Consider the following 13,955-nt stretch of genomic DNA (forward strand, 5'->3'; position numbering starts at 1 on the left):
CTATAGAGCAGATGTTTAACTGTGGGTTCAATTTGATAATAATATTATAGTTCCCCCCCGAAGCCATAATTCTATTATTATACATAAAGTTTTGACCATAAACTATGGGCTTTATAATGATACAACTTCACTGTATGCCATATAGTCTATTTGACTACATATACTGTATAAGGTACGTGTCGAGCACCATGATAGTATCATAGTACCCCCCACCAGAGAGAAAGAGACATAACCATCCCATTTTCTGTTGCAGTTGGAGAACATCAGCGCATCTCTGGCGTACCTGGCGGCCCTTGGCGTGGCCCTTGACGGTCTCACGGCCAAGGACATCAAGGACGGCAACCTCAAGGCCATTCTCTCGCTCTTCTTTGCTCTCTCCAGGTAAGTCGACCCTTTGTATGACTGACCATGATGATAGTGAGTGTGTGACGATCATGTTTACCATTTAACACGATTTCGTTTTCGGTAGTTAGAGAGGGATAAATTGGGGGGTTAGACAGGGGAGGAATGAGTTTTAGGATGTATGGTGTGGGTTAATGACGAAGGCTTATGAAGCCTGAATAGGTATTTGTGAATTATACATGACTGATGTGTGTAAGAAAATGAGGTTTATTTTTTCAATGATTTTCTTGTCGTATCCTCTTTACCTTTCACCCAAAATGGTCGTGATTTGGGGCATTTTGGCAGCCGTGTGTGTGTGTGTGTGTGTGTGTGTGTGTGTGTGTGTGTGTGTGTGTGTGCTTTCCTGCCCCTAGGATTTCTTTAAGGTCCTTGCAGCACTCAGGGAAGCTTGACCACGTCCAACGGGCAGGACCACAAATCAGTCAGTATGTTGATGTTATGTGTACGTCTGTGTGGGGTGAACAGATGACAACTGAAGAGTGAATGTTCAGTGTGGACGTTGTGTCTAGGGCATGAGGGGGGGAAGGGGGGTCTTCTTGTGGTATGATGAAGTGTTGTTTTGTAATGTTGTGGTAGAGATGGCGGTGTCCAGAATGCAGGAGAGAAAGAGTGGTGTACGTCTGGTCGGGTGTCGTTCAAGACTGGGGTTTGAGTAGGTGTAGTGTGTGTTGGGTCATATCTTTAGCGAACATGTTTGGCTCGTGCTGTGTTTACCTTGGGTGGCGGGATCTGGGCTCTGTCTGCGAGGCAGAGTTCATCTTTATATGGTTGGTTATGGAGTAGTTGGGATGTGAAAGGTCGAAGTTCTTTAGCACAGCAAAGAGTGTGAAGCTTACTGAATTGGGATTGTATTGGGAATATTTGTATATCGTTATGTAAGTGTTGGATGATTGTAGTCGTTAATTAATCTGAGAGTTCTTGTATACTTTGCCGCTTTGATATATTTGCTTTTGACTGAGTGGATTGTTCGGCCTTTGAGAAGTAGTTTAAGATGGAGCGAATAAATTTGTCTGCAAAGGGCATTAAAATATTCATTCTCTTGTCAGAACCTGATACCTGTAAGTGATCGTGGGGTGTTACGTCTGTCTGTGGCCTTTGAGATGATATTTGTAAAGTGGGGAGCGAATGTCAGTTGTGTTTCACATATGACGCGTAGTATCGTTGAACATTTATTGTGCTGGAGTTGTTGACCATTCTAGGTGACACGAGAGTGTGCAGGCTGGAGTCATAGGTACCTATCTGGGGATAATAGTGTGCCAGAAGCAGATCTTCCGTTTTGGATCCGCCAGTGATTCTTAAATGTGGGGTGCCATGGTGTTGTTTTTTTTAGTGGCGTTGTACTGTGATTGTGGGTTATCGATTATGAGCGGTTTAAACGTTTTTGGAATAGAGGGGTAAAAGGAAATCCCTTAGGCAGAAATTAGGGTTGGAGAACCATTGTCCTGGAACTATTGTAGGTTTTAGCCCTTTGGTGAATACCTTTGTGAATAAACCAACTTCTCTTTGAAAAACCCTTTATGATTTGACTTGTTTTTAGGGCCAGTTTTCCCCCTTGCTCAATTTTTTTTATTGTTGTGATTTCCTTTATCATTTTGTAAATTTCTTTTTTTTTTGTTGTTTTTTTGATTTTTGGGTTTTCCCATAAACGTTAAGGAAAAAGTTTTGTTTTTTTTTAAAAAATTAATTCCAATTTGCGCTTTTGTTTTTTCCCCGTGGTTAGTTAGTGATTTTTCTTAAAATTTTCCCTTTTTTAAAATTAATTTTCCTCCCCCAAACTTTACATTTTTTCAAGATTTTTATACTAGACATAAACAAATGGGTTTTTTTAACAAATTTATTTTTGAGGGGTTCAGGATTCCCCCTCCGAAGCGGGTTTTCAAACCCTTTACCATTTTTGTGGGATTTGGGGTAAAAAATTTTTTGGGTTTAAAGGAAACCCCAGCTCCCACACAAGGGGTAGTATTTGAATTTCTGTTGTCGGAGGACATTTAGTGATTATGTTCATTTTTGTTGAAAAAAAATTAGGGAATTTAAGGTCAAGAAAAGGGTTTATGCTTACGACTTTATTTTACAGTCAAGCGCAGAAAAAAGGAGGCGCAAAAAGAGAGGAAAAGAGTTGAGAAACAAAGAGAGAAGAAAAGGAGAGCGAAAGGGCGACGCAGCATCAAAGTGAGTACCTTTTGTTGGGATTTCTCTTCATTTGGTGTATTTTTATATCTTGTATTATCGAAATATGATGCTGAGGATGGGAAGTAGTTAAAGGAGCAGATGTAGTGGCAATGAATTTAGGAAACGCGATGGTGTGGCGGAAAAATAATAGTTACCCCGCTGACATTTTTCATTTTCTAAGAGGGTCTTGGAATCGTTTTCTTCTACAACCATCGTCTTGCAAGGGGAAACATAAGAAATATGTATGTCAGGCAAAGAACCGGTACGGGAAGACGTAGTAATTTAAAAAATTGTTATGAAAGATTAAGTATGACAAAAGGTTATACAGAATTCAGGTAGGGTCTTTTTCGCTGATGTTTGGAGTAAAATGTGTTTTATTATGGAAGGAACGAGATTTTAGAGGTTAGTGATTTCGTACTATTGGTCATATAAACGTGTTTACTACCGTGTTTGTGGTTGATTGTTGCTCTTCTAATTACCAATAATCATCTGCTGTAACTTTCCGATTACAAATTCCCCATTAACTCAGAGTTACGTTTTCGAAATGAGTATTAATTTCAACACGTCGGTTTGACCCTTGAGCACGACGGTACGACCCTTGAACACAACAGTGCGATCACCAGGGTACGACGGAACGACACTTTGTTAAAGTGGGTGGGTGTTTGCCCGGCTCGAGGAGAGAAGGGGTGACTTGATCACAATTTTTTAAAATTTTTTTTTTTTTTTTTAGCCATTGAACTTGTAGAAATATAATATATTTTTATAATTTTTTTATAATTTATATATTTTAAAATATATAAAATATATAAATTTTGTACCCGTGTTAAGGAGGGGAAAATTAAAGTGGGTTTGGGGCCAAAACTTTTGGTTAAATTTTTGAGTTTTCCAACCCTTCAATAGGGGGGAAGGGGGGAATGGGGGGGGGGCCCCCTAAAACTATGTTGTACAATAGGGGGATAAACTTAACTTAAATCTTAAAAGGGAAAATTAAAATTTTTCAAGAAAAATTTGTTTTTTTTTTTTTTGTAATTTCCCAGGGATAATTTTTTTTTAAAAAGGGTTCCCCTGGGGTTCCCCTTTGGCCTTTTGGGGGTATTAGGGGTTTCGTTAAATTGTTTTAAGGGCCCATTATTTTTTTTAAAAATTAAATTTTAAAAATAATTTTTTTTTTTTGGTCTTTTTTTTAATCGCCAATTTTGTTTCTTGGGAAAGGGAAGAAAAAAAAGGAGAAAAAAAAGAAAAGGGAGAGAGAGAGAGAGCAAGTCTGTAAACTTGTGAAAGTGACAAGTTTGGAGCTCAACTTGACGTTAGAGTTGATACTTTGAGTAATTAAAAGCCTAAATTAAGCAGTTTTTGTTTGTACATTATACATTTGTTACGGGTCGTCGTTATGTAGCTCTCTCTCTCTCTCTCTCTCTCTCTCTCTCTCTTCTCTCTCTCTCTCTCTCTCTCTCTCTCTCTCTCTCTCTCTCTCTCCCTCCAGATGGGCCGTTCTCTTTGTTTTGAAGTGGTTGACCTCATGAACGGTAGGAGCTTCTTGGTGCGAAGAACGCCAGTCAGCTTGACTTGAGGGCAATAAGTTCAAGGAGGAGGAGGAGGTTCTAATCGCCTTAAGAAATGGTAGTGAAGGTATTCTAGAATATTCTCAGTTTCGAGTTATCCAGTGGTAATCCAATGTCCCGTTTTCTATTAGAACCTGGGAATGCAGGTGACGCGATGTAGATCTATTTGTATAGATACATTCTTAGCTCCGTTGGTACGTGTTTTGAGAACAGGAGGGATATGAAGAGCTTGTTAAGGGTTGTGAAAGGCTTCTTGTGGTTGTAGATCCACAGAATTCTTGATGTAATGTTGTTTAGAACACTATTGTGCCCGAAAGAAGGAGGTTTGAGTAGTCAGTCGATAGACATGTGTGATGATCGATGGCAGTTCGTCAGTCCGTCTTCTGCCCAAGGCGTTAACGAAGGGTCTGGCGTCCTTGGAGAAAAGGAGAGGGTAAGGTTCCGGAGGCCTTGAGGGAGCAGCCTTGGAAAGGTAGGGTGGTTGGTGTTGATGGTGGTGGCTGAGGAGGAAAAGCCCAGGGAGGCTCGCCACACTGCACGCCAATTATGGAAGTCTGTATGCAAATTAACTTTATGGGGCACGTCAAGATTGTATCCGTGTAACGCAAGGCGTCCGAAATGGTGAAGTCTTCTGTTCCTTAACGTTGCTGCGTTTATTACCGTAGCTGCATCTCTCATAGGGAGGAAGGAGGAGGAGGAGGAGGAAGAACAGTCGCCCATAGACTGATGTAGTGTACGATTGCTTATATGGGGGATCCACTGGCTATCATCTTCAGAATACTGTCATTAAGCCGGAATCCACTACCTTAAGTGTCGAAGATGCAAATTTGCTTCTCTTTTTTTTTTTTTTTTTGCTAATGTTCCGGTGAGGGAGGTATTCTCTTCTTTAGTGATTTCACCTCGGGGGCCTGACGCCTGTGTCTTTGATGGGTGATTATTCCCCGGGGTTCGTTAATTGCTTAACTGTCGCCATTACTGGGTCGTTGGTTTCTAATTAGCATCGCTAATGTGGGGGTTAATAGGCACGTGAATTCAGGGGGGGTCAGTTTGATTTTAGTTCGGACTACGTTTGCGAAGAATAGTTTTAATAACGCCACTAGTGCCTTCTTGGGAAGAGAGAGAGAGAGAGAGAGAGAGAGAGAGAGAGAGAGAGAGAGAGAGAGAGAGAGAGAGAGAGAGCATGGCTTAAAGTAGTCTGGGGAGGTAAGTTTTGTTCACTGCAGGTAGGAAGTGTTAATATGTTATGTTTAATGTGTGCAGTTAAAGACAACGTCTTTCCTTCGTCTTTTTACTTCGTCGTCCACTCCTTCAGGTTGCTCTTCCTACTGTATCCTTCTTCCTCCTCTCCCTCCTGTCTTCACCTTCTTTTGCTCCTTTACCTCTTGCTAATCTTCGTCCTTGAATCTCTGCCACCCTCTCCCCTTCATCTTGTGAAGCCAGTACTGTCCAAAGACTTCCCATTCCTCTTGTTCAATCTGTACCGTCCTAAATTATCACCCTTTTGTTAAACCCTTATAATTCCCCATCTCTCTCTCTCTCTCTCTCTCTCTCTCTCTCTCTCTCTCTCTCTCTCTCTCTCTCTCTCTCTCTCTCTTTGAATCTGAATAGTTGGAAGACCTCTCCTCCCTCCAGTTTAAACCCATAGAGTCCTGATGACTCCATAGCCATCACTTCTGTTCAGCCCACACGATACAGGAGACTTCTCATCCTCGTGTTACACCAAGACTTGTGTTACACCCGTGTAGTCTTTCAAGACCTCTTTCGCACCTGGAAAGTCCCCAAGACTTCCTCCTCTCCCTCCTGCTGTCGCCAGTGAGCAGTAGTCTTTCCAGAGACCTTTCCTTCTCCAGGAGCCTGGCTTGCCCCTACCTCCAGCACCTCACCCTAGCTGACGGAGTCGTCCCCGTCCTCTCTCTTTCGCTCCAGAGAACAACCCTTGAGCACGACGATAGCACGACCTCTTTAAATGAGGTTGATGGTTACGATCCTCAAGCGCAACGATGGTACGACCCTTGAGCACGACAGTTTACGACCCTTAGGGTTAGGATGGCTTTTGCCTCCTGACCTGACCCTCATCTGTCATGTCACATGTTTAACAAATATTCCTCTAAAGATGCGTTCTCAGGTAAACATTATTATAGCAGGTGTGTGTGTGTGTGTGTGTGTGTGTGTGTGTGTGTGTGGGCTTAATTGATGACCACGTGATATACACAGTCATCGTTTGCCAGTTTGAGTCCAGCTGGGAGCCCAGGTTATGAGCTTACGCGAGTGAGCCCAACTGAGGATACCCGGGCTTGAGCCAGTAAGCCCAACTGTGGATACCCAGATGGTGTGCCAAGCCAGTACTGCTGCTGCTGCTTTACTGGGGTAGGCTGAGCTAGGTAGCACCAGGGGGGCTCCTGTGAGTCACTGGTACAAACGGAGGAGCCTTAGTAAGGGAGGGGAGGGGAGGGGTCTGCAGGGCAAGGACAACAGGGAGATAATTGCAGTGATGAAGGTGGATTATCCTTGTCTTGATCCACATGGTCAGCTGGTAATGTGTGTGCCCCGTAGGTCTTTCTCCCCTTGATTATATCATGGCGGATGACCTCTGTGTTTGTTCTTCAGTTCTTTAGTCTCTCTCGTGTTTATATAGATTCTTAGTTTCTCTTTAGTTCCTCTGTCTTCAGTTTCTATATCATGTCTTGAGTACGTAAGTGAAACGTGCAGCGCAGAGCCGTTTCTCAAGCGAGTTTTCAGTGAATATTTTCGTGTAATCAGCTCGACGAGAGAGGAGGAAATTGTAACCTCAAGTGAGATTTGACGAGAAATTTGATTGTGAATTGTGAACGAGGCCAGAACTGGGCCGGAACCAAGGCAGGTGTGGCAGCTTTCTCCTTCGTCGGATCTGTTTTGCTGCATCACTTTGCCATCGGTGTATTTTTGTGCATCATTCCAGAGTCTTCGCGTGGGTGTGAGCGGTCGAGCAAGGCGATGCTTTATCTGGGAGTCGAGAACTAGGTTCGATCGGGTCAATACTGTGCTTAAATGTCGTATCGATCTGGTTGATACTGAAGGTGTGTGTGTGTGTGTGTGTGTGTGTGTGTGTGTGTGTGTGTGTGTGTTTGTTCTGTCGATTTGGTCGATACTGTTCATATGGTGAGTGTCCATTCGATCAAGTCGATGATACAGAAGTCGTTGCCATGGAGTCTATCAGTCTATTATCATGCCTGGGTATCATATCTTATTGTGTCGCTGGAACCAGGACTAAGACAGACGGTGTCTCCGGGTCCCTCATTCGGGCGTCGAAGGTCGGCGTCTTTACGCCGAAGGTCGGCGTCAGGTGTTGAAGATCGGCGTCCAGCGTCGAGGTCGGGAGTTCGGACGCAGTGAGGAACGGCGGTAAATCAAGCTAAATGTAAACGGCGTCGCCTCCGCCTAAAGGATGAAGGGGCGACCCCAGCCAGACTCCTCCAGTCTGCTACTAGCTACCATGTTGCTGCTGCACCTCCGTCTCTTCAGCCGCCGCCCGCGTGACGCCGAACACCCGCTCCGTCTGAGAGAGATTTTTTTGGTGTCTTTGAGACCTGGTTTCCTGTCAGGTCTCTCGGGTTTCTTTACTGTGTAGTGAGTTTCCCCTCAAAGCCTCTTGGCCTTGGGCGAATCTGTTTACTAGTTTTCTCAGCTTTCGCCTCGTGTCTTGGCACCGAGGTCCTCTGATTGTACTCCTGAATCAGTTGTTAGGGGTGCTTAAGCTAATCGGATAATGACTGCAAGGGTGGTTGATTATCTGGGGTCGACCGCCAGTTGGATATGGGTGATGAGTTGAGACTCCTCACATAAGTGAACCATATGATCTTAACCTCCCTGAGCACTACGGCACGACCCCTTGACCACGACGGTACGGTACGACCCTTGAGACGGTACGTTAAGACCCCAGAACACGACGGTTTGACCTGACCTTTATGGGTTAGGTTAAAGGCCAGGCTATCGTACCATAGGTTTCTAACTTCGTAATCATGCATCGTTCCGTCGTATTCTAAAGGTCGTACCGTCGTGCTCAAGGGTCGTATCGTTCTGTCTGAGGATCATACCGTCGTGCTCAAGGGTCGTACCTTTCTGTCTGAGGATCGTACCGTCGTGCTCAAGGGTCGTACATATCTGTCTGAGGATCGTACCGTTGTGCTCAAGGGTCGTACCGTCGTGCTCAAGGGTCGTACCGTCCTGTCTGAGGATGGTACCCTTCGTGGTAAAGAGATTAATCATTCCACAATTGTCGAGGGATTAGCAGTCGGCTAATCATGATAAGTGTAGCTGGGCGTGACTTAAGATTAGGTTGATGATAAGACCCCGAGTCCATTGGTGGCTAATATGCAGCAGCAGGAGCAGCTGAGGCTAATTGTTTAATGATAGCCAGGGCTGCTTCCTCTCTCATTTCGCTCAGGGTGATTAAAAAATTTGCATGAGTGAGTGCCGTCAGTCTTTGCTGTCTTAATGTTTTTATTTTCATTTTATGAAGTGTTTTTGAAGGTAATCCCTTGAGGGCTCACGGTGCTACCCTTGGGTGAGATAACCTGGACTTTGAACCGGATCACTTAAGGGTCTAGTCAAAGGCTAGGCTGTCCCAGAAAGGGGTCAGAAAGTCAAAGGCCAATGATGTCGTACCCGTGGAATGTTCTCTTGTAACCCAGGGTCGTAGCATCGTGCCCCTGAGGTCAAGTCAGATCAAGAGAGCGTCAGAGAAAGTTTTTGATCTGGTGACTCTCTCTCTCTCTCTCTCTCTCTCTCTCTCTCTCTCTCTCTCTCTCTCTCTCTCTCTCAGCAGCAGTTGTAGTAACACTTGTCTGCAGTAGTAGCTTAAAGTAGCGAGGCAAGTGCTGGGAAGTTGACAGCATTTAAGTTACTAAAGCTTCGGGTACAACAACCACAACAACAACAACAACAACGAAAAATCAGCAGCAGTGATAAGAACAGCAGTATGAACATTGTCGTCACTGACAACAGGGGAAAAAAAAGAAGTAACAAATGCCTCACAAGCACCACAAACAGGAGCAGGAACGCTGAACACCAGGAGCATGGTGGTAGCGGGGAAGTGCAACCCTTCTTCACATCTATCAATTTTTTTTTCTTCTTCTTCTTCTTCGCTCTCGTCCATTATCGCTGCAGTATGCTGGTGGTGGTGGGGGTAATCAACTCCTCGTTAATTGCACTGCCCGTTGACCTCCAGGTTACCCACGCCTCACCTTGGCCTGTCAGCTTCCTCGAGCCTACGGGGACCCCGCAGCCTCCAACAGCCAGCCTGACTGAACAAAGGAACACGACGGAGCTCTGAGGACATGGAAGATTCGCCTGGATGCTACACTCAATCACAGAATAAACCAGGAGTCTGCCACTCTCTCCTGTCGTCCACTGGCTAAACAGCAGATGATTCTGCTGTCTGCAGCCAACATGGTTTAACCAACCGTTACAACCAGTAGCTAAGGCAGTGCAACCACAGGCGACGAGTTGTGCCCCTGATAACCACGCTTCAACCACCTAACAACCATTTACAGTTTGATGTCATAGAGTCACCGTAAATGCAGGGCATTGCTCTTTCCAGCAGCCACCACTCACTCTGCCAACAGCTGAACTCCTCATTACTCAGCTGATGGCCTACCTAAGTTTACACCCAGCAGTCATCCATTCATCCACCCTCTGTATCATCCTACACCCAATATGTCATCCATTTAATGACCCACAGTCGACCAGAGTTAACCAACCAACCATCTTATACTTGATCTGCCTAAACAGTGTACTTGAAGGACAGTAAGTAGTGATGCTAATAAGATGATCAGGTTGTATGTACGTATGTATATCTACTTTGAAAATACTTTACGTTTCATCCTTTTCCACAAAGCACAACTTGATGCTCCGCTTGACGTTTACGAGTGTTCGAGGTTTGCCTGTCCCCACGTAGCTCAGAATTGCTTATTCTTTTATTTTCTGCCAGTGACTTGTGTCCAGCTTCGTGTCCTCAGCACAGTTCTCTGGACTTGTGTTCAGCTTCGTGACCTCAGCACGGTTCTCTGGACTTGTGTTCAGCTTCGTGACCTCAGCACAGTTCTCTGCCTGAGGTAGACAGCTCAAGCGTGTATCTCACGAGTTGGCTGGCTCTCCTGTGAGTCGATGTTGCTTTGAAGTCAGCTTTTTTTTTCTCTCTCTCTCGTGGAGTCGTAATTGCTGTGATTGAGATATTTAATGGGGGTCATTTGTCACTGATAATTTGCTCTCGTTTTGCGATTCATTATCTTGCTGTTAGTGTAATTAGTGTAGGTATTCAAATTAATTTGTTCCAGAAATAAGGCCTAATGACGAGTTGATTGTATTGTAAGCTGCCAAAGCTAGAATGGGTTCATATCAAAATATTCAACAGGATTATTATTGTAGATGATTTTTTTATGAATGGTATGATGCCATCATTAAGAATAATGTTAGATATGTTTAAAGAAGCAGTAACTTCCCTTTAAATTGTTACCAGTTAGATGTGGAAAAAAAAAATTCTAATTGCTCACAAGATGTGAACTATCTGCTTAGATAGTGAGAGGCGGTCAGACAACCATTAGGCTCTCGAATGCCCCCAGAGAACTGGTCTGTTCGACCACAGTCGACGACGACCCTGTTCGTCTTGTACCTCGCTGTTATCTGCGGGCGCGCCTGTTGAGCCTGACTGGGGGAGAGAGAGAGAGAGAGAGAGAGAGAGAGAGAGAGAGAGAGAGAGAGAGAGAGAGAGAGAGAGAGAGACCCCGGAGCAGCCTTAGACGTAACTCTTTACCAAGGTCATTGGTAAGCACATTGACCCATCGGGATGAGGTCGTAGGCCACAACATCGAAGCCAGAAAGGGTGCTCCGTCCTGCTCAAGATCGTTATCTACGTGCTCAAGCGGTGTACCATCGTGTTCAAGGATGATAATACCATGGTCCTCAAAGGGAACAAGTTTTTCAACGTGCTCAAGGATCGTACCGTCGTGCCCAAGTGTCGTACCGTCATCCGCAAGGGTCGTACCGTCGTGCACAAGGATCGTAATGCCGTGCTCCAGGGTCGTACCGTCGTGCTCAAGCATCGTCCCGCCATGCTCAAGAAGATGGTAGATGCGTTCGGGCCGCGGGAAAAACAAGAGCGCTACAAACAGTTAGGAAATCGTGTGTCAAGGCAGGACACAATGTGATCCTTACCAGCAGCTGGGTACACTCCTCCTCCTCCCTCGCCCTCCGTGTTTGGCCAGCCAGGGAAGCGGGAGCTGCTGTACCGCGTGAAATGAAAGAGTCTCTGCCTTACCTTCGGAATATTTATGAAGATTGGTGAAGACTTGTCTTACTGGGTTGATGGTAGTGACACGATACACCGATGCGTTGGGAGATACGCGAGTTGTGGGGTTCTTTAGGCATCTTTATGGGTGCGTTAGGGGGGGCGGGGGGTCTTTGATTGCGTGTGTTTGGGTGTGCAGACGAGTTTGTCTGTTTTTTATGGTATGTTTATGTGTGTCTGTATATTCGTTAGTGTGTATGTGGGTGTTTGCGCTTGTGTGATTACTGATTGCGTGTTGCGGGAAGAGAATTTTAAATGTGGTGACCCTGTCCTGTAACCTTGTACATATGTGCCATGTCTTTCATCCAGTGTATATATATATATGTATATATATATATATATATATGTATATATATATATATATATATATATATATATATATATATATATATATATATATATATATACACACACACACACAGCCTAAGCCAGGTACACATTTATCGACCAGCCCCTGGGGGGAGGATAAACACCAGTGTCAGCAATTTTCTGTTCTGTGTGAAACATTAGAATCATAGTTTTTAAACGAGAACGATAGATAGTTTGAGATGGGAAGATGGGTAGTGGTAGGAGGCATTAATCTCGGCTAGACGTGTGCTAGTCTCCAGGGAGGCCAGTGGTAGGAGACATTATTTGTCTAAGCTGCACGTGTGTTTGGTGATATCTACACCTACACCAAATCTCTCTCTCTCTCTCTCTCTCTCTCTCTCTCTCTCTCACCGCCCTGTATGCACTCCTCCTGACCCGTAAGACGCTCCCTCCCTCTAACCTTCACCTTACAATGGAGGAAGAAACTGGCAACAAGAGCTTCAGATGTTCCCTCCCTTTAAGGACGACCCATTGCAGTTGCGAGGCGCTGGCCGATGGTGCGGTACAGCGTCGTCTTCGTAGGCGTTGAACACTCGCTCAATATGTATATATATATTACGGACGTGTCACACCAACACCGTGGATGGTGGTGGTGGTTCTTTAGTGGTTGTGTTTTTCGTAGCCATGATTTGATGGTCGCCATGGTTCCGGTATTGGGTACACACACACATCCCTGGTGTTGAACACTTACTGTACATTACACACCTTATGGAGATAACTACTTAGCTATTTAAAGTCTTCATGTTTCTCCCAGTTAACATATATTTCCATGGTGATTTGCAAATGCTTTAGGTTTTAAATGCCGCAAAGATTTTGAAGGTTTTGAGGGCATACGTCCTCGATCAAAGTCTGTGCATAAAGTTTCTTCATAATTTGAATATATTTTTTATAAGTATTTTGTTGTGGCTTCGACCTGCGCCACTGTAACACCTACTCTGACTATCACCAAGAAGAAATATGATACTGAATTAAATGATGTGATAAGCTTATTCGTCTTCCGATGCAGATTTTCTTTTTTTTCTTTATGTTAATGAGACGACACGGGCAACCGAGGCCATAATCAAGGCCATCTCATATATCCTAGCCTGAGCCTGGTACCTAATTCATCGACCTACCACCAGGGCGGGTGGATGAACAGCTGAGTTTGGCTGTGGACCGATTGCCCCATCCAGGGTTCGAACCTATGCGCTTCGACCTTTTGAGCGACTCATGAATGCGTCACGGTCTGGAACGCTGACCGCTACACCACGGAGGTCCATGAAGGTGGTATTGAGATGGAGTCTGACAGTTATTGATAAAACAGTCACATTGTCAGACGAGTGTATGATCGTCTCGTATTCTTCAAGGCAATGAAGATCTTGTGAGCTTGTGGGACTAGAGTCAAGAGAAGACCTGACGTTTCTCCAGCAGTTTAGGGAGATTAACCTCAAGACACACGACGTGGTTTGGGGTCAAACCATTACTGGTGGGGAGAAGCCATAAAGCTGGGATTCGTACAAGATAGTTACGAGGCGTTCGTATCGCAAGCACCTAAATGGTCAGGTCAAAATGTCACGTCATCACGCCCAGGGGTCAGCCAGCACCGCCGTGTACTGAAGAGATTCTGTGTTTAGGATTTCCATAAGAAAAAGTCATTATTCCCATCCCTTAAGATTCTGGCTGCCTGGCTGCCTGCTTCAACTGGCTTAGCTTCTTAAGTTGAGGTGGCCGGGTGACCGTGGTAAGACACGACCCGCCACACTGGTAAGCTAATCTTATGGCACAGTATTTGTTAAAGGTGCAGCTCCACCCTTGCCTCACCTGCAGCAACCTCCCGCCCGAGGTACCCCTCACCCCACCGCCCGCCAGACTCTGATCTTGTTGGTTTAATCTCTTGAGCAAGATTGGTACGACTCTTGAGCACAGTGGTACGATCCTTGAGCACGGTGGTACGACCCCTGAGCACGGTGGTACGATCCTTTAGCACGATCCTTGAACACGACGGGACGATCCTTGAGCACGACGGTATGATCCTTGAGCACGACGGTACGATCCTTGAGCACGACGGTACGATCCTTGAGCACGACGGTACGGTCCTTGAGCACGACGGTACGATCCTTGAGCACGACGGTATGATCCTTGAGCACGAT

General features: G+C 45.0%; 1 protein-coding gene across 1 annotated transcript in view; it reads left to right on the forward strand.

Moving 5' to 3' along the window:
* LOC139753676 (uncharacterized) overlaps positions 1-667 on the forward strand; it is a 607,436-nt gene extending 606,769 nt beyond the window's left edge. The window contains exon 4 of the mRNA XM_071670351.1: positions 254-667. Within this exon, the coding sequence (XP_071526452.1) occupies positions 254-385 (132 nt within the window). The 3' untranslated portion in view covers positions 386-667. The remainder of the gene's footprint in view (positions 1-253) is intronic.
* The last annotated feature ends 13,288 nt before the right edge of the window (positions 668-13,955 follow it).

This window comes from Panulirus ornatus, chromosome 2, assembly GCF_036320965.1.
Source record: "Panulirus ornatus isolate Po-2019 chromosome 2, ASM3632096v1, whole genome shotgun sequence".
Lineage (NCBI taxonomy): Eukaryota > Metazoa > Arthropoda > Malacostraca > Decapoda > Palinuridae > Panulirus > Panulirus ornatus.